This window comes from Anguilla anguilla, chromosome 7 (assembly GCF_013347855.1).
Source record: "Anguilla anguilla isolate fAngAng1 chromosome 7, fAngAng1.pri, whole genome shotgun sequence".
NCBI lineage: Eukaryota > Metazoa > Chordata > Actinopteri > Anguilliformes > Anguillidae > Anguilla > Anguilla anguilla.
In genome coordinates this window covers 43,493,906-43,518,458 of record NC_049207.1, presented here as the reverse complement: position 1 = coordinate 43,518,458, position 24,553 = coordinate 43,493,906, and the positions used below count along the sequence as shown (strand labels likewise).

Below are 24,553 nucleotides of genomic sequence, written 5' to 3'. Positions count from 1 at the left end.
GTCACACTGCGGCAAACAAGCCTGCCACAGGCCACCGAAGTGGCTTTCCAAGGGGCCCTCCAGCACAGAGACACAGGGAGATGATGTTCAAACAGTCCACGTTTATTTTCAAGGGTGGCAAGATGGTACAGCCAAAGAGCTGTCATGACAGAGGCTCTCCTTTGTGTGAGTGGGGATGGCAGATTTAACCTGTGCGCACTGATTACCTCACTACGCACAGGTGCAGCCACTCCTGTTCCCGGGTCCAATTAGCCTGGCCAATTATCTAGTTCTTAACCAATTATTCAATTGGCCAGGTCTAATTAGCTTGACCCAGGGCAGGTGTGGCTGCTTAAACCAGCCATCCCCACACCACACACACTATTTCAAGAGAAAGTTTAGTAATAATTGATGTTGTTTATGCCACTGCAGGGCACCCCAATATCTGCAAGGCCTAGGGAAGTATGATTTTTAGAACACAAAACAAGGAATTGTGTTCTGCAGCTTTTCATAAGACCTTGAATAATGGAAAGAGAAAAGGGGATATGAGCATAGAAAACAAAAGCATGCTGGAACAAACTGCAGAATGAGGAAGAGAGGGGGGAAGACAGAGAGACCAGAAACCTGCCTATGCTAAAGGCTAATTTCAGAAATATTATCAGGGATCCACAATGCCAACACATACAGAGTGACTAAAACATTGTGGACCTGTAACCTATCATCAAATTCTGGAAGGTAATATAATGGTGTATGTGTGTGTGTTTGTGTGTGCCTGTCTGTGTGTCTGTGCATGAAAAACAAGCATTATAGGCTTCGAATTGGAGACATTGCCTGAGGAAAACAATCAATATTTTGACATTACAAGAACTAAATATGGAGATGTATTATAGATAAGCATTATACCACTGGAAGAATCCTAGGCGAATGGTGTGTGTGCCCTGTGATAAACAGGCACCCTGTCCAAGATGCATTCCTGTGATAGACTGGCGTCCTGTCCGAGATGTATTCCTGCCTCCTGCCCAAAGCATGCTGGGATGGGCTCCAGCTCCCCATTGACCCTGACCAGCAATAAGCGGTTTAGACAATGGATGGATAGATGGGTGGAGAATCATAGGAAAACTGACAGAAAGATGGCAACATTAACAATGGATCAAGAAGGCTTAACATTAATGTGACAGTAGGGAGCCAAAGTGGAAGACCTGAGCCTTTGAGCAGCTAGTCACATGGGTTCAGGGGCTTAGTGCTAAGGTCACAGAGAACGTTGTCGAACCTCTCAAGGTAGCCGACTCTATATCAACCTTAATTTAGCACGTTCATAATGCATGAAATTATATAATTTACTTCAGGGTCAAATTAACCACAGGCATGCAATCGGGGGCAAGATTCAAGCAGGAATAATTTGATGAACAGTCACTAAAGTCACGCATTTGCCAAGCCAAGTTTGTGAAGGCAGAGTGTAATGCTCGCGTTTGATTGATTGCATTCAGATCTATCCGTTAGAATGCCTTAACAGAGCATGCATTGCAACAGGCAGCGCAATTCTGAAAGAAATGCACCAAAAATGCCAGCGGCAGCTGCTACTGTGCTCCAATAGCTGTCAAAAAGCGCTGGCAACGTGAGTATTGTGTTCTTTCTTTGGACCACTAGCTATTCCATATTGACATCGGTGTATTTGCATAATGGAATGACTTGAAAACGTTTCAGAGGCTTTACGCATCTTTCTGCCCAAGATTTTTGGACGATAGGTATTTTGGCTGGAGAACAAACATTCTATACTCAGTTGCTCTCTCCTTTGCTTTGCCTGCGGAGTTGCAGATCGCTTGCAGATGGCTCACTCCGGGCCCATCGCAAAGAATGCTCCCCCTTTACACGCATCTAAAAACGATCACGTAATTATGATTCCCATGATCGCTGGCAGCCTTGAAAATTACCCGTCTATTTGCACCTTTCTTGTGCGCTCATTTCCATAGAAATCCACTCGTGGTGTTGTGGCATGACAGCAAATCACCACTAATTGCATACAGCAAGCGTGAAGGCGAACGGCTGAAGAACGCACTGCAGTAACATAATACGCACGGAAGACACCGATGTACAAATAACAATAAATAAGCTAGCATTCTGTGGCTTGCCACAGATCTTGACAGGTTAACCACATGGTGATGAACTAGTATGGGGGAATTTTTGTAGCAAAAACTCCCAAATCTGAAGAATGGATTCACAGATCTGTAAAGGGGGTTTCACATCCGTAAATTGGATTTCGAAAATCTGTAGCATAGATTTGAAAATCTGTAAATGGTTTTCCAAATCTGTATAATGGATTCACAAATCTGCAAATTAATCTGAGAATACACACAATAACAGTTTCAAACTTGAACAAAGACAACTCAGTAATTACAATCTCTCAAATCAACTAGTCTAAAGACAACTCAGTACCTGCAACCTCTCAAATTAACTATTGCAGAGACAACTCAGAAATTACAACCTCTCGAATCAACCTCTTACAACCTCATGACTTTTGCACCCAATTTTGCAGTGTACCTAGATTTGCAAACTTGTAAAATTGGATTCGTAGTTGTGCTAATTTGAATGCTCTGGTGGGGAGGGGCAATGCCTGTTCTTCCAACCAATCATAGCGGACCAGTGCAGTATCAGAGTCATACACACCTTCATTCCTCTTCCACTGACTCTGCGTGAAATATTATTTTATTTAGTGAAACGGGGGCATGTCTCTCTCATTCCAAATGCAGTCAGGGGTTGTGGCAATCACTTTCAGTCAGCCTGTCACTAAACAGACCTACAGCACAGCTGGAGGTTAGAGCGTAGCTCAGTGTGAGGGGTTGAGTTCCCTCTTGAGGTGGGAATTATATTATATGACATGTATGTCAAATGAGGCCATGAGGTACGTTTCTCAAATTCTGTATTTTATTGTGCTCATGCCATGGTCCTCAGCACAAATATATTACTTGTAAACATATGGACTAATCTTGTGAGAAATGTGGGGTAATACAATCAACGTACGTAAGTGGGCAAGGTTTGTTTGTGGTTTAATTGTTTTTCAACTGATTTTGTGAGTGTGAAATTTTAAACTTGATTGGTTTTTAGAGACTGCTTGTGCAATTTTTCACTTCACTACTTTATTTGTGCTCTTATTTGTAAATTAATTCTTTATTATGTACCCAGACACAGAACAAGGTGTTGTTGCTTTTGTACTGTACAAGTAATTCTGTGGGGATATTTGCTGTTGGCCATACATTTCAAAACCTCAAAACCTGAAGTGAAGGATTGAAAGGCTTTTCTTCCTCCTTAAGGAGGAAAGACCAACAGTAGCATAAGGGAGGTTCTTAAACAAGAGGTCACAAAATTCTGACGTGTCACAGAGTTCAAATTGATACTAAGAGTTTAATGTTAACTTTCAGACTTTAATTTGCCGACCATATGAAACTATAAAGAACCAGAAAACAGTTAGCCCTGCTAATTCTTTAAACACTAGTTTGAATGTTACCATATCATGTTACCCTCAGTTTTAAACTTGACAGGGGATAGACACATATACATTTCTGAGATTTCCGTCAGTGAAGTGAAGCTACTGTGTGATCTAAGCCTGTTGTCCGTATTTGCCGAATGTCCTGCTTGAAGGAAACATCAACTTGTCTTTTTGAATCCAGGCTTTCCTTTATCTTTTTTTCCAGGATTTGATTGATACAAGATGGATGACTGTTGATACTGTACATCTGGCTGAATGACTCTAAACCTTGATATGTAAGACCCTCATACATAATTCCCATGTCTGTTATTCATAAAGATGCAGAATATGGATTTGTGATAAGGGTAATTGAATCAATCAATGGCACCACATTGGCATTCAATCAATGGGTGCAAGATGGTCATTTTAGGTTAATAATGGGGTCAAATTATTACCCTATAATGGGTACCGGGGCATTTTAACCTTTTAGTTAGATTGAACACTCTGGCGACAAAGGACTTTGTCATGTGTGAACATTTAACAACCCCCGCAGGCTTTTCCCTCTTTTTAAGACATGATGAGGTCTGTTACCTTTGACATGCCCCAAATGCCTGCTAACCCATTATGGGCTTTCTGAGACGGTATTCATCTCCCGTCTGAAACAGATCATAGGCCCCTTTCCCCCCTACGCTCAGATGAAGCTGACCCACTGGACTGCAGCAGAAAAGCTGATAATGTGTATCATTAGCGCATGGAGGCATAGGGAACTTAGAAAGAGAGCGGACACAGTTCATTTTACATTGTCTTATGCTTGTTGTTCAGATCGTCAAATGCCTAACTTTTATCATAGAGAGTGCTAAGCAGGAAGTCGTTAGACTACAACACAGCTCCTAATTCTGCTGTTTCAATTCCATGACTTTCTTTCCATTTTTATTTAAATAATTAGCAATTTTAAAAAATGAAATAATTCGTAATTAAGCACATTCAATAAAACCCAGTAAACTAACCCACTGTCACTGTAAATCTGTCGAATATATCACGCAGCAGAATATAATAATATAAAAGTAAGAACAGATGTGGTTTGCCTGAACTGGTGGTTAGTCCTCTTGTAACACATCCAACAACTCTCTCATAAGGTTGCGGTGCACGTACTAGAGACTGAGAAAACTGTTGTCATTTTCAGTTGTGGAGGAGATGGTGTTACCCTGAACCAATGGAAACAAAATGTAACTGAAAAAATATATCAGAAAGCCAGGGAACACCTTCAAGAACTGTCTGAAGTTCAAATGATAAATGAAAGGACACCTTTGGACACTGTTTCCATAAATGGACCATGATGGAATTTCACTTTTTTTTCTGACAATATTTATTCTGTCTATTTGTAACGTTAAATCTCTTGTTCATTCATGTGGTTTGGTACTGAATTCCTTGGATTCATCTAAAGCAAATAATTTTCTTCATGCAAGAAATTGAATCCTGTGAGATCCTGTGAGAGATAGAAACACATTTCAGATCCTGTGAAGATATTTTACAGAAAGATAATTTTATCCCACGTGTGTGTGTGTCTGTGTGAGAGAGTGAGCGAGAGAGAGAGAGAGAACACCTCACTCTTCCTGCTCCATCCAACAGTGGAGAGTCACATGAGCGACTGATTGGGAAACGTCAGTCAGTTGTCTTTAATCTAGGCTCCAAGCTTATTAGTGCTCTCACATGTAATGCCAGCATTCACCAAAAAAAAAAAAAAAAGAAAAACAGGAGGTAAAATAATCAAGTTGTGTGTTGTCTTCCCAAAGGGAAACTTAAATCAACAGCTCAATTGATTGGCTGAAAAAAATCAATGGTCATTTAGGTGTGGAAAACATAGACAATCTGTTTGGGTGGCAGCGCACTGGATAAGACTGACCAGAACCAGGTTGTAAAGGGCAAACATGTCTGTCACCCCAGAGAGACTAATTAAAGTAATCTATCCTACTGTGAGCCATTATGTATTGATGTATTGGGGAGTGTTTCAATGATGACTGGGTATCCATATGTATATATTTCATATCTATATCAGAATCGCTATTATTATTCCATTCCTTACTATTCATTCCTTTCTGTTTTTAGTGCAATTATTAAAAAAAAAAAAAAAAAATATTATTGTCACTTTATTTCATACATTATGGCCACATTGATTGATGCTTTGCAAAGCGCATAGATATTTATTCCTTTGTTGAATATGAACGGTCACATTGTTTTTTCTCTACCTCAGTTAGTCAATAATAATAAAGCACAGTTGCAGTCAGTGATGAGATATTTCATTTTGCCATACCTCCACCCCCCCCCCCCCCTCCCTGCACCAATGGGCTAATGAGTTCTTTCTCTGGTCAGGTGTCTTTGTACGGGCGACATAAAATGGTTTTGAATTAACTTTTAAAATGCAATGGATATGTGAGCACAATTTTAATTACAGCATCAGACTGCCTCAAAGTACCCTGTGTGGAGAGAAAACCCCATTTATTATTTATATTTCAATTGAAAATCTAAAGAGTTTCCCACCCAAGGACTCTCAGAAAGCTGTTAGACTCGAACTGGACTGATTTACAGAACTGCCACGTAAGAGTTCGCTAGGGGAAACAATATAAATAACAGCAAGATCATTTGACAAAAATTCTTCAGGGTGAAAAAAAAAGAAATTCAAAAACGATGCTCACAATGCCATTCCTCTAGGGAAAGAGCCCTTCAGTAAAAAAAATGCAGGGAAGAGCAAAACAAACAAACAAACAAAATATATTACAGCACAATCACCACTAAGTGTTAAACGTTATAACACTGTAACAGATTTGTTCACACTTCAGTTATGAAGGGGCATAAAGGTAGAAAAAAATGTAATTATATTATATACATATATTTTAGATTATCCTGTAAAATTTGAACAGGACTCATTACAATTACGGGGGGTGACATAGCTCAGGAGGTAAGACCGATTGTCTGGCAGTCGGAGGGTTGCCGGTTCAAACCCCGCCCTGGGCGTGTCGAAGTGTCCTTGAGCAAGACACCTAACCCCTAACTGCTCTGGCGAATGAGAGGCATCAATTGTAAAGCGCTTTGGATAAAAGCGCTATACAAATGCAGTCCATTTACAATGCTGTGAATGAAATAAACAGGAAGACTTACTAGGGGATTCACAGCAGGGAACTGTCAAAGCAAACATCATTGTCTGCCTACTTTCCATTTGCCAGATTCAGGCAAGGAGACTGCAGCTCTGCCACCTGCCTCTGTCCCAAACCCCCTGCGGCAGCTCAGGCTTCCCGTCACTCAGGGACGACCGGCCAACCGTGAATCGGGCACGACTGTAACTGCTCTCAGTACAACACCACGCCCCCTTCTTCTGGAATGAAATGCATATGCAATGGAATATATATTTAAAAAACAATTTACCCAAAAAAAACAACATAACCTAAAGAAAAAGACATGGTAACAATGGTGAGAGTGCTACTGAGCGGAGGAAAAAAAGAAGAAAAAAAACCCGTTCTGATTTACAAATTACTCTTCAGACTCTCACAAAATAGTTTGATTACTTTGAAGTGAAAGTGTATTCAAGAAATATTAAACTATTTGTTACAACGGACATAATTGTGTCTAATGGCACGGTACAAAGTACAAACAATGAAATATGAATGCCAACAGACTACAGAGCCATATCTTACTTTCAAGTTATTTCAGCAATTATGAGTGTCGGTCATGTAAAAAGAGTGAGGCCAAGTTGATTCCTTTGTTTCTATTGCAATTGTGTCATGCGATGCAAAAAGGCTTTTTGCTTAGAATATGTGGATGATAAGTATAACCAAAATATCTTCCTTGAATTTGGGCTTTGTGATAAAACTAAAGGAATTGTATGTACTGGTCTGTTTAGCCTCCGGATAAATCTGACAGACACAATGTTATTAATATTCTGGACAGCTCATCTTCCGTCTTCTTTGTGTAAGCGAAAAACTATGAAAAGTCCGCTGTAATGCTAACATTTAAGTCTAGACTTGACTTTGCTTGGTTTTCCGCTATTTGTATCAAAATAAATATTATCTGTTAAAATGTTACTTCGGCTCTGAGTGCTGTTCATCATTGTTTCCCTACACAAGGTTCCCTGTGTGTTAAAGGGATATTTTACTTTGGTATAACACAAGTAATTTTTTTGGAGCTTACCCAACTGTATTTGTGTTAGACCAAACTGCTATACTAATGCAGCTATAACCAATCAGTAAATTTCCATAAGGAGTGAAATCCCATTGGCTGTGGGGATGTCAGGTCATAGCACCTCTCACCCTGACTAAACAGTATTGAGGACAATGTATTTCTGTCAGGCTGGGTAATGGGAATTTGATGGTAGGGCCATCAGGGGCTGCAAGGGAAATTATCTAGCATTGTTCACCCTGCATGACATACTGTAACTTGTCCTGCCCTTGCTACAGGCACGTGAATTGCATTAGTTACTTTAAATGTTTTATTTTTATTTATGTATTATTGTATATCTATTTAACAAGCATATACTCTACATACAATACAGAGTTAATATATGATGATACCTTCTAGTCAGGAAAGACTAATTTAAGGTACAAAACACCCACAGTACAGTAGATAAGGAGAAACTGTGTTAAAGTTAGCCACACCAATAAAACCATGCTCATACATTTAATAAAATGAACTTAATTAAGCAAATATAAAATTTGATCAAACCAGACTTAACTAGCTTTGAATGCAGTGAAACCATTCTTACAGCTTTTTAAGAAGAATCCAAGAAACAAGAAATAATGTGGCTTGAAAATAGTGGTGAATGGCCCTTTGCAAAAACATTTTCTTGCCTGTTTCCAACTTCACAGCCTCATTCTTTGAATACAACTTCTGAAACATAAAACAATTTGAAATTATGAATTAAAAAAAAAATTAGGGAATAGAGAAATTTCACTCTCCTGGATGCATGCGACATTTTAGGAATAAACCTATCAAGTAATGTAGCCCTTCTCAAGTCTAGAAACTTGAAATTGCTGTCAAGCACTTCAAAATCACCAATTCAGATTGAGGCAATTTAATTGAGGCAGTCAGAAGGATATTAGCTGGTTATAAAAAGAGGACTGAGCACGATCCATGTATATATTTAGTGTGCGTGAGCATGAGGCTGGGTCTATAGGCAGAAATGCTAGCACTAGCACCCTGGAGGCCGTCAAAAGCAGTTTACAGCAGAAAGGGGACACATCTCTGTGATGTTTGTGATTCAGTCAGCCTGCCATCATTTAATTAGCAGAAACAAAGACTGTCAGTACCATTGCTCAACCAGCACTGAGGAACCTCTGGGCTATTCGACGACACTGATTCATGCGTCAATACGTAAACTGAGACTGGACCAGAAAACTGTGGTGCTCTGTAGACTGGCTTTGTTTTGACAACCGTAATTTTTCTGTAAAGATCACTACAGTGGCATTTGGTGCGATGGAAATTACAGATCACATCTCATAAAGTGAAACTGTGGATTGTTATTGCTTTTGTGACGTGCATGTTTATTATTTCAGTGGTGTCTCATACAGTTATCATTTTGATGATCATGCTTTGTCAAACATTAGAATTCCAGTTTGTCCGCAGTTTCTTTTTCTGTCTATCTTCCGATAAATGACCCATGTGTAGCTCAGACCACCATGTAATACAATGTTATCTACAAATGTTTTCATGTCCTATTTTCCTTTTAGCTTGATGGTTTAAAAGCACACAGACAATTGTTGTTTTTTTTCTAAAGGTTAGTGACTGAATATAGAACAAGCCCAAAAATAAGTAATTTCATGCAGTGCTTTAGAGCACTGCACATTAGCCTCCTTGTGATCGATCTCAGATGACGAAAGCTTGCACCTTTGGAGAATTGAGCAGCTAACCAGCCAATAGACTCACACTGATCACATTTTGCATACATATTATCTGGAGCCTCTAAGACCACACTAATAGATCACGCTTACTTTCAAATGAATGAACAATGAAGGCCAAGCAGAAGTGAAAAGCTCCATTGAAACACCTTGATTTCAATTTCAGTCATTACATTACATTACATTACATTTACAGTCCAATTATAGGTAGGATTTTTTTCATCAATCCTCTGATGAACCTGCATTGGTGAAAATTACAGGGCCTGAAATCTAATATTGGTCTGCCTGTTTATGAAAAAAATATGCTTTCCTCCATCCACAAACAGTCTCTGGGTTTATATGTTTTTACTTCCAAGCCTTTATTTGTATTGCTGGCAAGAACACAGGATATGATTGTACTAGTGTTTCTGTCAGAGGTGCTTTTGACTGCATTTCCTGTGCAATCTGATTGCAGCAACCAAAAACATGTACATTTGCTGGATTGGATTCCAAATATTCCTGGATGGATGCTGATCTATTTTGCAGGAGCAACTTTTACTCCGAGAATAGTCGTATGACCCTGAAAGAATTTTGTTTTCCATTAAACCAGTCTCATCCGAAAATAGCAAGCAGTGAGTTTATCAAATTTTTAAAGACAGCACGTGGGATTATTTCTTTAAAGACTTAAAGTACAGAAAACAAACATGATTCCTGCACTTCATTCTCTATCTTTGAAAGAGTTTGAATGTTATGACCCTGTGGAAACTCTTACCTGAAAAAGAAAAGTGTTCAATTAACTACACAATCCTGAAAAATCTGGTTGTTACTCCCAACACAACAAATAGGCAGCTTAACACAAAATTGTTTACCATTAAATGCAGATGCTGACGATCCATGTGTTTGTATCCTACAAGACTGAAGCACTGCCTTGCATAGGAGGCCACATCATTTTTACCAAATAAATGCATCAGTGGGTCTTTCTGGACAATCTTGGTTGTTTCAATCCTGATTTACCATTATACTATTCTTTGTAGCCCTGGAGAAGCCTGTGCCAAAAAAGGCAAACATTGGATTCCTGACCTTATCACATTCTCACTGTACACACTCCTTTCAGGCGAAGGTATTTGTATACATGGTGACAATTTCCGTGTCTATGCTGTATATCACATATTCAGCTTTATAAAATTGTCAAACTAGTTGATAACACAACAGTAGAATGCTTAATCAAATGTTTATATGCGATAAATAATATGTCTTACTATCTTCTACAGCATAACCAAGAACAGAAGTATTGCTTGATGGTTCCAAGAGACAGAAACTTGTTTTGCCTTGACATAGGCCTAGACCTGGATTCAATCACCATCTGACCTTAAATTTTACAGTTAAATGCAAGAGATAGCCATTTTATTCACAGTTGCAGGTTGGTGCGATCCACAATCACAAAAATGAGGGTCCTATCTATGTGCAGGCCATATAGTGTATTACATTGAAGGAGGACTTAAGTTATTTTTTACCGAAAGTTGTCAGATAATACCCTGAATTATTTGCTTTAACAGTTACATTCTTTCATGGTAACAGACTGATATGATGGTTCAAGTTGAAATTCATAAATATTTCATGTGTGTTATTATGTTTTACTAAACAACTATTTCAGCCAACTACAGAAATGTACAATTTGATGGAAGTTTAACTATTTTTTATCATAAAAGTCAAAGGAAAGGCTTTCAGAAGGCTTGAAATGAAATTATATATTACAATATTTACTTTGTTCGTTAGAAAATGGAGACCTTATCTTTTTAATGCTTTCTTATACCTTCCCTTTGTATTTATTTCTCTTTTTTACTGGCATTTTCTTATCTCAGTTTAATTATTTCCTTTATTCGTTCCTATCACCAAAGTGTTTTCATAATTTAAAAATGGGAAAATAATAGCAAATGACTTTTCATTACATTTCTTTAGGAATTTATTTAAATGAGGCCAACATTGAGGCTAATTAACTTCTCAGTGTGTCTGTACCACCAATGAATTGAGGCTGGCCAGGGATTAAACAGCAGACTTTATTTTTTCCCCTCTTCTTTTTTGTATTAACTTCATGCTGAAATTGAGCTTTCCTTCAAAATATCTCAGAGTGAGATCTATTGACTAAATTACATACATCTGTTGTATGTAGAACATCCCACTCTTCTACTATATTATATTGAGTGGATCTGCTATTGCTATTATTATGTAATAAAATTGCCTTACCCCTACTGTGCAAATTAACATACAGAAAAGCCACACTTCTTTAACTATAACGAAAGACCAAAACAAAACTGAATTATTTTTGAAAGTTTGAACTGACAGACCATTTGACAGAATAAAGAAGGCAATCTTGAAGGACACAAGATGTCACTCCAAAACTAGTCTAAATTTTTAATTATCCCATTCACAGTTTCCTTTGTTGTCTGCTTTTATCAACCCGTAAGCACCATGAGATGAAATAAAGTCTTTCTTTCCCTGCTCTATTTCTTGCATCCCATTTTATATTTAAACTTAATTTAAAATTTTGGTCCTGCATATAAAGTGTCCAAAACAGAAACATGGTTTGCCTTTTATCTAAAACTTTCCCTTCTGGTGATGTGATTTAAATATGTTATTTTCTGCCAGTCTATTCTTTCTGTTTATTTTCCTTGCACCTTTCAGTCAGATTTCCATAAATAATGGATATTTGACAGACTCAAACAATCTCTCTTCCTCTCATTAAGGTGTGAATCATTTTTTATATCCTACACAGCAAAGGAAATGTGACAAACAAGACTGGATGTGTTCATTTGAAAGAGTTTGCTATACATGAATACTAATGTGGTTGACATCGAGCAGAGAATATTCATTTTCAACATGACTCCTATTTTTGGGTTATTAAAGTCAGAGAATATTATGGGTGCCCACAGTCAGGAATACAAAGGAATAATGCACATTTCACTTATTTGCAGGGTGGAAAAAAACCTGGTGAACATGGCCAGTCTTACAGCATTTATCATAACAAAAACTGGAACAAAGAAACATTTTGCCCAAGCTGTGATGTTACAGAAGAAAATGACGCTGCATTTTTGTTTTCCAGTTTGAATTATTAGGAATTGCTTGATAAAAGAGCAGGGCTATTTGCACATTACAAAAAATAAAAAATAAAATAAAAAACTTTCAAGTCACAGAGGTCTTTAGTAACAATGGATGAGTTATTTGGCTGCCGGTGCTATTTTATACCCAGAGATCAACTGTCAGAGTGAATGTTTTATCTCCTGAGTTGTGTAGAACTAATAAAGTAAAACCATTCAAGCATTAACTGTCGTACATTTCACATTATGTGGTTAGCTGCACCCCTTGAAATTCAAGGTGTCAGAAGAACTCAATTGGCCATAAGTGTGTGTTCCTTTCTTTAATTGGCCATGAGCGTTAATGTTTGCTGTTGTTTTTAAACCTACAGCTTTGCATTTTGTATGTTGGTCATAGTAAAGACCTCTGTGTCTAGAAGCTTTTTATGCAGGGCATACAAAGCCACATCCTTTCATCTACTGCAGACTTCCAGGTGCAGACATCTACAGTATTCAATCTTGACTGAGGGCAACAATCTTTCCCTGAGTATTTCACAAGAATACTATTACCACATGCACAGCAGTGTACAATGCCGTATTAGGGCGCTCGGTTTTGAAGGCCCCTTTTCATGTCTGGATTGGGTAGCAGCGTGAGACCCCACCTACTAATTTGACCCCTGCTGCTATGGCACTATCTATCCCACACATGTGAGATTACTGTGAATATAAATTACATGTGCACCCAATGAAAGTCATTACGACAACACGCAAACCAAGCTTTTGCAGTTATTATAGAGGCCACATGCTGTAAAAGGCACTAAGGACTACAGCAGCATTGACAGTTCCTAAGCTGAACAGTTCAATCAAATTTTAATCATGAACTCACAACTGAAAACATACTTCTATAGGATGGCATGTCACTGAGCTTCTTTATTTATTCATTTTATTCGTTTTTATTATTAATCTTTTACAATACTACGGTTTTAATTTAATTTTTGTAAATGCTCTGTGGGGTTTCATTGCAGTGCTATTTATATTTTTATTTGATTTCTGGTGCACATTAATGTTTTCTACCCTAAAAACCTTTCTGTATCTTGCAGTTCTCTTATTTTTATCTTTGATTACTTTCATAGTACAGTGATTTGTGTTTATACTGTGTTATAAAAAGTTAATTGTTTCCTCAATATTAAATTCATTTATTGCACAGGGGAAAAAATGAATGTATTTGTAAATACATTGCTTTCTGAGAGCTAGTACCAGAACATTATGAACTTTCAGACTGTGAGGTAGTTGTCAACCATTGTTTGAGATGGTTTACATTAGCACAATCAACTTATCAGACTTAGCAACCTGCTTTCAATTTAGTCCAACTAATCAAAGCTTTTATCTAACACCATAATATATAATAATTTTGCTGTTTTAATTGCTATTCCTTTTGTAAAAGGCCGTACCTGGTCCGGTTTTAATAGCACTAAAAAAACCTCTTGAAAGTTTTGACCTTTAAAAAGTGAACAGCAAAATGTTTTAAAGGTGGGGCTTGCTTAGTACAAAGAAAAATTAAGTCTTAAGAAAGTATTGTAAATACCAACTACGGCTATTTCTATGCTAACCAGTCAGCGTTGTGACTGCTTAGTGAACAGTCAGAATCCTATCAGGATTTTAAAAATTGAATTTTCATGTTTATTTATATATTTGAAAAACAGTTGTATGTCTATTTTATGCTTTAATGAACACTTCACTGGCAAGAAAAAGTTAAATCAATGCTAATTAATGGTAGACCCTGTAAATACGAATGAGTAATGAGCTAAAACTGTATACAATTACTTTACTCAGAGAGCGATGCATCTAAGTAATCAACAAGGGTACATGGTTAATGTACCATTGTGATCTGCGACTGGTGTTATTCCACTGAAGCCATTCCAACAGAGAAGGTCACCGGTTTGGATATTCAAACAGATGATGAACTTCAGTCGTTGAGGAGGGAACCAAATCTGAATCAAATAATATTTCAAATGTAATCTAAGTTGTCAAATGGAAGGATGTCTGCAAAGCACAAAAATTATAATGCACACATTAAGTTATAATGGTATCACCGGTAAGGAATACTTGAGTGTAGTCTGAAAGCTAATCATTAAAATATCAATTAAACTTGAATGAAGCTATGAAGTTCTCTGAATTAATTAAACTCATCTGAGCAGTCATAGTGTTCTCTTCCTTTTCATGGTTTACAATGTACTGCATGAATATTTATGAGGGCAAAGTGGTTAAATACATCATAATAATTGCAACACACTTGGCTTCAGGGCTCTACATACCATTCCGATAGTCCAGCTTGAATTAATCCCCTTTATTCATTTTATATAGACAGAAAGGAATTTATACAAATCCTCTTGGTTCATGCATACACACAATTTCCATTAAGTTGCTCATTCTCATGCAAAGTGCATAATTATTGCTGCACAAATGAAAAAATAATACTTTGTTTCCAAATACATTTTATTAGTGATTTTTTTTCGTGTAGTAAAATGCTTGCATTTGCACGAAGAAACAAATGAAGTTGAGGCAGTTATAAAAGTCAGTACTACTTTAGGTTAAATATGTTATTGATAGAAAAATAGGTATCATCAAATACTTTGTAGGTGATTAAATCAGATGCTTACTTTGTTTCAAGAAAGCTGATAGAATTTCCTAACTTAAATTATACTACGTTGAATTACCCTATTCTAAATAAAATAAAATTTTGGCTGTTCAAGCAGGAATCTATCTTAAATAATCCATGAACCAACAAACAAGCATATATTTGGAAATAAAATACTGTATACTAAATACTAAATAAGTTCATTTAATTTCACAGATTTCAGCATCTACTTTCACAATAATTTGTACTTCCATTCACAATAATAGAGCATTGAATCAAGGCAATACAAAACACATTTTCTGTTTGAATTCACACTGCTGAATTCTGTTTTCACAGGTCTGATAAAATAGTTTTTTTGAAGAATACTTCTTTGGTCTGCACATTTAGTGTGTGGCATATAAATCCAAATAATTGTACAGTTAAATGCTAAATTATTGGAACAGTGATATTACTTGTTGTTTTGGCTATGTACACCAGCACATTGGATTTCAAATAAAACAATGAATATGAAATTAAAGTGCAGATGGCTATCAGAATAAATCAATTAGAGACATAGCCAGTACATTGAGCATTTCAAAATCAACTGTTTGTTACTTTGACAGTGAGCAAGAACGTACTGGTGACCTCAGCAATAGCAAGCAACCTGGTAGACTGCAGAAGACCACTGTAGTGGATGACCAAAAAATACTTTCAATTGTGAAGAAAAACCCATTTTCAACAGTCAAACATATCAAGAACACTCTCTAGGGTGAAGGAATATATGTGTCAAAGACTACGATGAAGAGAAGACTACACCAGCATAACCTCAAAGGGTTCAACGCAGGACGCAAAACCTTGAACAGAATGCCCAGGTTCTCTTGAAATACAATAAAAAACTATAGAGTTCTAGAGCAAAGTCTTATGGATAGATGAGAAGACTATTAACCTGTGATGGGAAGAGGGAAGTGTGGAGAAAAAAAAAGAACTGCTCATGATCCAAAGCACCCTCCCCCCTCCCCCCATATCCATGAAACATGGGCATGTGTGGTTGCCATTGGAACAGGCTCACCAGCCTTCATTGATGATGCGACTGCTGACAGTAGCCACGTGATGAATTTTGAAGTGTACAGAAACATCTGCTCAGATCTCATTGGATGGTGCTTGGTCCTTGTAGAAGGACAATGACTGGAAACATACAGTTAAAGCAACCAATAATTTTTTCAGGGCCAGAAAGTGGAAAGTTCTTGACTGGCTAAGTCAATCACCGATCCTGAATCCTGAACATGCATTTCACTTGCTGAAGACAAGACTGAAGGCAAAAATCCCCCAAACAAAAAAACTGGATGGCTGCAGTGCAGGCCTGGAATACAGGATGTCTATAGGTCGCAGACTTCAAGCAGTCATCAAAGCAAAGGATTTGCAACCAAGTACTAAATTTGACAACTTGATTTCAGATTATGCTAATTTGTCCCATAAAATTGGGGGACTGTATAAAAATGGCCATAATTCCTACATGGATCACCCAATATGGATATAAGTACACAAAAATTAAATCTGACAGTTTGCACTTTAATCTCATATTCATTGTGTCATTTTTAATTCAATGCACTGCAGTATAGACCCAAAACAACAAAAATTCTGTCACTGTCCCAGTACTTTTGCCTTTAACTGTTTGTGCTGCATATACTATTTTCATGAACTTATCTGAACATGTATTGTCCTCAAAATATATTGTTAGAGCAAATACCTATCTTACATAGAATTCACATCAAGAATGTTATTGGCACCTCAGTATAAAATGGTTTCAGGATATCATTTACAATTTACATGTTATAACAAAATATTTATTAACAGTGACTTTGTGTGCACCCACCCTCTTTCATAATATTAACTTCCCCATCTCATAGCATATTATTAGGCTCATATTTCACTTTTTTATCTGAGAAACATCAACATCAAAAACCCATTGAATGAGATGAGCAGCCAATTATCCAACCAATCCGACCCATATCCAAAACTTGCAATGTACTTACAGTGCACTTTTAATCAAGGGTAGAGTTAAAGAGCATTTCTTCTGAATTATATCATTGCTGCGCATTATCAGGTTATCCTGTAGAAAATGATCTCCCCACGATAACACATTGAAAACGACACACATGGATATCTTACTGTATCAGCAGCGTGTGTAACTAATTCAATGTGACGTTTTCATTTCCTGTTTGTTATAAGTTGATAAATGTTTCTGCATAAATGACACTGTCAGACTCCATTTACATACATGTGGTGGCCACTAATGGATCTTTCAGCAGCATGTACATACAAGGGTTCAGACCTGTGATGCGGATTTTCAAATGAGGGAGAGCCACTGTCTACCACATCAAAATAATGTTTAAAGTTATAACTTCTGAACAGACATTCACGGAATTGATCAATTAAACTACGGACCTCTTGGGATCAGAAGAGGACAGGTCTGGTGGAATCTATTTTCTGTGAATGGCACAACTGTAATGGAATTATTCCATGGAAACATTAGCTTCCTACACTGCTAAATGTTCAGCAAACAGTTTACATGCACCTAATATGTATAAAATGTACTCTATCAGAGTGAAATGTACTCTGCCAGAGTTCCTTTAACATGTTTTGCTATGAATGCATTATGCAGTGTCATACTGTATCATAGCTATCATAGCCTACAGACATTATTGAAACAGGAAGTACAACCAAGAATCTCGGAGAAAATGGTTTCCAGTAGCCTTGCTCACTAAAAGGTCATGAAAAACCAAGAATAAATCCATCAAATGTCTGTTGATTCAGTCTCCAATTACACTCCAGCCTCTCGCTGAACAAATCCTTTTAAGGTGCTCTACATGAGCTGTTTCTGCTTATGCAGTAGTAACACAGATAAATGGACTGGCTAGCAACTATCCACAATCACGGAAAATGTGGTATCATGGACTTTTCTTTTTTTCTGTTTTTAAAAAGCATATGTCAATGTGACTCAGTATGATTCACATCATAATGGCGTACATCTGCTGAATAATAGTGTAAAATCCATTAAATGTGTGATGCCTGGGAAAGGAATTGTATATTCTGAACCCCCTCTTCAAACCCAGTAAAACCCATCAGGCTTTCCAGATCGCTATCATTGACACTGCCATGCATTTGCTCATTTCAAACTGGAAATTGCTATGCAAGTCTCGGATCAGCTGGCCCTTGTATTCAACTAGCAAAATTGTCCATAGATTGGAAGATGAAGCCATTGCCTTTTCTACACTGGGAAACTGAACATTGTGTTGGATACGTTCCTTAGCGTTCATATAGCCTTGATATGTTCACTGATGCTATTACCAAAGCTTGATATCTAAACTATAAAAGAGTTCTGGAACTAAAGAAAATTGAAAAGTGAAACGAACCGCATCGTATTCCACAGGAATTTATTCAGGATAAATTTATAGGAACAGACTAGCCAACAAAGCATTGTTTATTTAATTTAGATAATGATAAGTGCAGTGCACAGTGTCTATTTATAATGCCACCATTTCTGAAGGAATTTTTGAAGAAGCTTATCATTTAATGTAATGACTCATTTCAAAATGAGGCTTTTATTCAAGAGTATGTCAAACAAAGGAAAGCAACCAGTTGTACATGTGTCATGGCATTGTTTATATAGCCATCCAAATATTTATGACTCCCAAGCTTTTAAGATGCTTAACATTCACAGTTTAACTATTTTGAATGCAAGCATATTTTCACGTTCAAATGTAAGCACTGGGTGCACAATTTCACATAATAATTAACCAGTATTTAATTTATGGGTAAAGATGTGCACAGTTCACATAACATCCGAAAGCTTGAAGAAGAAAATATATTAGTTGGCTCTTCAGGAGGTGGAAGAGCAGGAGAGAGCCGCTGTCTGTGACTGATATATTTGTGATTTACAAGCTATGGTGATAGATCTATATTTTTATACTCATAGTGTTATAATAAGGATTTGCTGGTAAACTGTTTTAATAATCAAAGCCATAAAACCAATGGATTTAGATATCTCAAGCAAGTTACCTGATTTAATGTTTCTAGTTTTGTTTCTCCTGCATGCTAGCTAGCTTGCAAAATAAACTTTCATTGTGCTCTGTGTACTGTTTTTCCATTTTAACTCTCAAGAATCAGAGTTCTGGAGAATAAAAATGTGAGCATGATGCAACAAGTTTATTGTTGACAATGTTCCAGATTTGGCCTCCACTGGTAAATCTCACCCATATGAACCTATATCTAACATTGACCCAACCAAGTCTTGTTTACAGGGAAATTGAATACCAAAAAAGTGTACTTCATATTTAACCTGAGAGCTGCAATTACATAAAATTTATGCTATGAAAAAAATTAATATACTGAATGTAGATGCATTAGCATGCACTGATGTGGAAATTTGTGCAACTGAATAATGCCTATATTAGAATTGGTTATGATCCAGTAGGTGGCAACAGGCTGCCTCTAATACTTTCACAAGAGCAATATTCCATTTAATATGGTTGACCTGGCAGTTCTTTTCTAATGTGTACTTGGCCATTCAGATCAATTGTGATTAATATTCAACAAGTTTGTTTTCAATGAGACACATAAATTCAATCTTATATCTTATATCTAAAATATTTATCACCCATCACTGAAGCTCAACATGTTCCAATTTCATATTTGTTGTGACAGCTCAATGTTAAGCTATAAATGTCACTTTTCTTGATTAAAATTTCCTTTGTAAACTTATGGCCCAAACCAGAAATATCAAACTCATGTCCTGCGTGCCAACAATGTCTGCTGGTGTTTCAGCATTGCTTAGTTTAAATCATCAATCGGCTCACAAAGGAATGGTATAGGTGTGATTCTGTGTTTCACATGGATCTACCCCAAAATACAAAAATCATGCCCGTAGTAATGCTTTCACTTTTGACAGGATGCCCTTTTGTATGACTTTTGAAAATCATTGAATACAACACAGTAAAATAATCCACGACACATTACAATTCACAGAGCTGGCCGAGGTAATCGACCAATAAGAAACCGGTTTGAAAACACCACAATACCCTACGCAAGAGTACACTCTTATGTGCTAATGGGTACAAATATACATTACCACAAACTCAGACATCCGTGGCATTTAAGTGCGGGCTGACAATGTCCGCTGTCTCCAGCGTCTTTTTGGTCCGGACTCGTACGCGAGCTTCGGGGTGGACGCAGTCCAACCTCTGCTCGCATTTGAACACGGCCAGGAAGGCGGTCCTGTAGTTGTTGTTCATCCAGCCGTACAGGATGGGGTTGGCGAAGGTGGAGCACATGGCCACGACGTGGAACACGGTGTAGAGCAGCTTGAAGTCCTTCATGTCCAGCACGCTGCTGTCGATGTCGATGGCCAGCTGGAAGGCGTGGAAGGGCAGCCAGCTCACGGCGAACAGCACCACCATGGTGACCAGCATCTTGGTGGTCTTCCTCCTCCGGTGGTGGCGGTCGCTGCGGCCCCCCGGGCTCACGTGGTTCTTCAGCTTGCTCCAGATCCTGACATAGGCGAAGGAGATTATGGACAGGGGCAGCACGTACTGGAGGAGGAGCATGGAGATGCTGTAGACGGTGCCGTCCCGGCTGCTCCCCGGCCACTTCTCCGTGCACACCTGGATCGACTGCTCGGGCGTGAAGTCGACCCGCCCGTACTCTCTGAAGATGGCTAGTGGGCTGGCTAGCACGGCGCTGATGGTCCAGGTTATCCCGATGACCAAAAAGCACATGTCCTTGGACATCTTCGTCTCCAGGTGGTAGACGATGCAGCGGTGTCGGTCCAGGGCGATGACGGTCAGCGTCACCGTGGAAATGTGCACCGCCAGGCCCTGGGCGTAGGGGAGCAGGAAGCACAGGACCTGCCCGAACTTCCACTCCCCCAGCAGAGTGTAGATCAGCGTGAACGGCAAGCACAGGGTATTCACCAGCAAGTCGGCCACCGCCAGGTTCGCGATGAAGAAGTTGGTGACCGTACGCAGAGTCTTAAACTTACACACAACATAAATCACCAGCGAGTTTCCAATGACGCCGAGCAAAATGATTGTGCTGTAGGCCAGGATGAGAACCACTTGCACTCCAAATAGTTTGGTGCTGTCCTCGAGCCCTAAGAGAGAATTATCGCCGTGCACGATGGAGGCCGTGGTGAGATCCATGCCCAAACGGGAGAGCTCCTCCGGCGTAGCGTTTGCTCGGCTTCTGGAATCCATTGGTTACAGTTCCTCACCAGACACAGATACCCTGAAAGTACAGGGCATGTTAGGCCTCCTAACAACCATGCACAGCTTTTTCTAAATTGCACATTTGTCAGCAGACAGCATTGGTTGGTATAATTTATTACAGTACCACAACTAAAAATGTGGGTAGTTACATTATAATTACACAAAATATTGGTTTGCCCAATGTGAAATATGATTATGTAGTCATAGGTTTAAAAACTTATATTTATAGTTCTTTTTCTGTGGGTTTTTAAATGTATTGTTCAGTTTTTGTGGTATGTTTTCGACCTGGACAGTTTTTCTACGTGTAATGAAGGACATTTTTCAGATTAAGTTTCAGATGCCCTGCTGTCTGTACTATGGCAGGGACAGTAACTAAAGGACATTTGGGGATTTGTGGTCCAAAGCATGAAAATACACTTCAAGTAACTCAAAATCAGCTTATGCAGCAACAGTAAACTATCCCTTTAATCACATGTAGATTAAATTATCTGCCTTTATGGATTCCTGTGCGAAGAATACTGAAGGTTTCACATGTTTCTCACATAATAAATTACAGTACTTAAGTCATAACTGCACTGAAACTATACAGCATACAGTGTGTTTGTGGAATATAGATGGTGGTTCCTAGCAGAGCTATGATACCTTTTATACTTATGCAAATGAGCACTTCTTACCGGTTGCACTACAGAGAATGCGGAGTTTTCTCCATCACATGCATTAATATTAGAGCAGGTGCACTACGGGACCTCCGCCCGTCAAACCATGAACTAACAATGTCCATGCATGTTCGACTTAAAAGATATACACTTGGACATTTGATAAAATCTAAAATCTGAATCTGACATAATGCCTCATCTCCGTCTGGAAGCAAAAATAATAATATATAAATAAAATATTTAAAATATTGATTGGAAATTAAAATAAAGACTTTAAAACTAACGTTATGTAGCTGTTTCAGTGCATGGTCGCTGTGCGAGTATGCATCCCCGTGCTGAGATGGGTGAAATTCATGTTCATTTGCTTTCTGTGACACGTTCAGCTTTGTCTCCAAGGAAGCTATCTGATCAGTCTACAAAACAAAAATCAATGGCACTGACCAAGTAATGAAAGGAAAAGCTAAGGATACGATAGGTAAAGGTAAGAATACGATAATATGGTTGAGACAGTGCTACTCCAACGTACATAGGTTTATACATTTTGAAATACGCTGTTATTCAAAATTAAAATTGGTATGAATTCTTAAAATATATAGAATTAGAGCCACTATTTGGATGAATGCAAGTTGCCAGCGCTAAATTTATACAATTTTTCATGTCAGCAACACATGAGAAAGTCCCTCTATTAAAGCTTATTCACGCCAGAAAAGCGCATGGTATATATGCTGATAAGTAGAGCCTATACAATTATTTGCTAAAGATAGGCAACTATTTGTAGCCTAAGCACTGTATCTGTGTAAATAAAAAAGTAGATAATAGCTTTTCAAGGCAGACGCCCCTTGATACAGCAAGAGAATGGGTTAAACATTTAAACACCTGCCTTCGAAACTTGCAGAATTTATACTGGTGATGCGAACGAACAGACTACTCACCGCGTTCATGTGTTATGTATGTATCCAATAATGCATTCTTTATGGCATCATTTCAGGGAAAGGTTTTGGAGATTATCCTTTTACATCGATCTAAAATCTATATTCCCACGTGATATTCAGCAAAGGTGTATCAGTTTGATTGCCCGATTAGTTTTCACATTGTCATTTGGTACAAAATCGCATTACACCAGGAAAACCAACAAAAAAGTTATTAACGTTGCTATATTTCCAGATTGCAATTAAGTGGGCTAAACGATTGAAAAACTATCAGAACGTGCTATGATTTCTTCACGGTGGCCCCACATAGAGTATTCCCGATCCTCTGTAATGTCTGTATCTTCTGCAAACAACTTACGCATTACACGCGCACAGCGCAATTCCCTACATCCCATCCTGCTGGGACCAACAGACACTGAATCACGATGGAAAACCCTGCAAGTTTATAGAAAGCGCCTGTGGGAGGAGTGGTGCAGCCACCTTACTATGCTTCATAGGAGGAGCTTCTATTTAAATGCAGAACATACATTCAGATCAGTTACTCGTGCCTGACCCGACTATAATTTGATTTATAAAAATGTAGTCAGGTATTTATGTCTGAATAAAACACATTTTTTCCGTCATTGAGATTACGCGCTGTGCTGTTATGAGCATGGTTTTCAGAGGAGTTCTTAATGTGCTCAGCACGTTAAGCACGCCAGCTGAATATGTTTATTTGTAGTGCTTTACCGCTAAAGACGAGTTATTATGTAAACTGCGAACCCTGTCCAGTACAGTATCCGTGCTATATCTATCTCCACTATAATACTGAGTAACTATACATGTAAAATCCTATCGACTTTCCTACTTATCCCACCAGACCACCTGTCGCAGTGAATACGTACTTTGTGAAAGTGTTATGAATTTCCAGCTTCCTCGGCAAATCAGATAATACCCATAACACTTAGATTGTATAATTCCAGTATAAGGTTTTAAAAGCAAACACACTTGCAGGACAATTTAAGACATATTCTAAATATGATCTCTGATTAATACAGGGTACTAGACTATCTATAATATAGGCCTATAGTATATGTTTTTCATATATATATTTAATTTATTGTGCACACCTCAATGTGTTTTTAACGAAGACATCAACACATTTTATTTTCACCTTCATCATTCATTTTAAATGTGATGCTCACAGAAAAAAGCACACACAGGTCCATGGATTTCTGTTTAACTCGGTGCAAATGTAGTTCAGACCTCTCCACTGTATTCTGCTCATTTCAGTGAGATTGAGTCAGGGTCATACTCTGATTTTGAGTACATGACAGCCAATAGGTGCATTTTTACATTCCTTTGGGTATCCCTGGGGTTGGTAACTATGGTAACACCCCAGCAACAGAATGTGTCATTGAATGAGCCCTTGAATTCTCTGGGGGGGGGGGGGGGGGGGAAGGATAGGGGCATTCCTGGGATATGTTTCCTAGAGGTCAGGATGGCTGATGTTGATGTTTCTATTTTATGTTACTCTTAACTTCAATCAACAAGCAGCTTTTGTAAACATATAACCAAAAAGACTCTTATTGCTTACTTTTGAAGCACTTTTGAAATTCACATATTTGTGCAATTTGGCAGCAATCACACAGCACTCTTTTTACAAATGTGCTCAATGTCAAAGACAATTCCATCACTTTGTCTGATGCTGACTGACGTTGCCAGATCTGCA

The 24,553-nt window shown here is 38.1% G+C and overlaps 1 protein-coding gene and 1 long non-coding RNA gene across 3 annotated transcripts; one reads left to right on the top strand and one right to left on the bottom strand.

Annotated features, from left to right (window-relative positions):
- Positions 1-409: 409 nt before the first annotated feature.
- LOC118232487 lies at positions 410-6,861 on the top strand. 2 transcript variants are annotated; one of them, XR_004766316.1, is made up of 3 exons: positions 410-714; positions 3,669-3,738; positions 6,664-6,861. It is a non-coding gene; the product is annotated as an uncharacterized LOC118232487 (long non-coding RNA). The 2 variants fall into 2 exon arrangements; XR_004766317.1 differs by lacking the exon at positions 410-714 and adding an exon at positions 1,391-1,594.
- A 7,877-nt stretch (positions 6,862-14,738) lies between these two features.
- On the bottom strand, positions 14,739-23,238 carry npy2rl (neuropeptide Y receptor Y2, like). Its single transcript, XM_035425263.1, has 2 exons — positions 22,846-23,238; positions 14,739-21,276 (listed from the first exon to the last, which is right to left on the bottom strand). Exon 2 carries the CDS (start codon positions 21,243-21,245, stop codon positions 20,130-20,132), a length of 1,116 nt encoding a protein of 371 aa, XP_035281154.1. The 5' UTR covers positions 21,246-21,276; positions 22,846-23,238; the 3' UTR covers positions 14,739-20,129.
- Positions 23,239-24,553: the final 1,315 nt, after the last annotated feature.

Coding starts and splice junctions, on each gene's coding strand:
- npy2rl (XM_035425263.1), bottom strand. CDS start 21,245: ATGGATTCCAGAAGCCGAGCAAACGCTACGCCGGAGGAGCTCTCCCGT.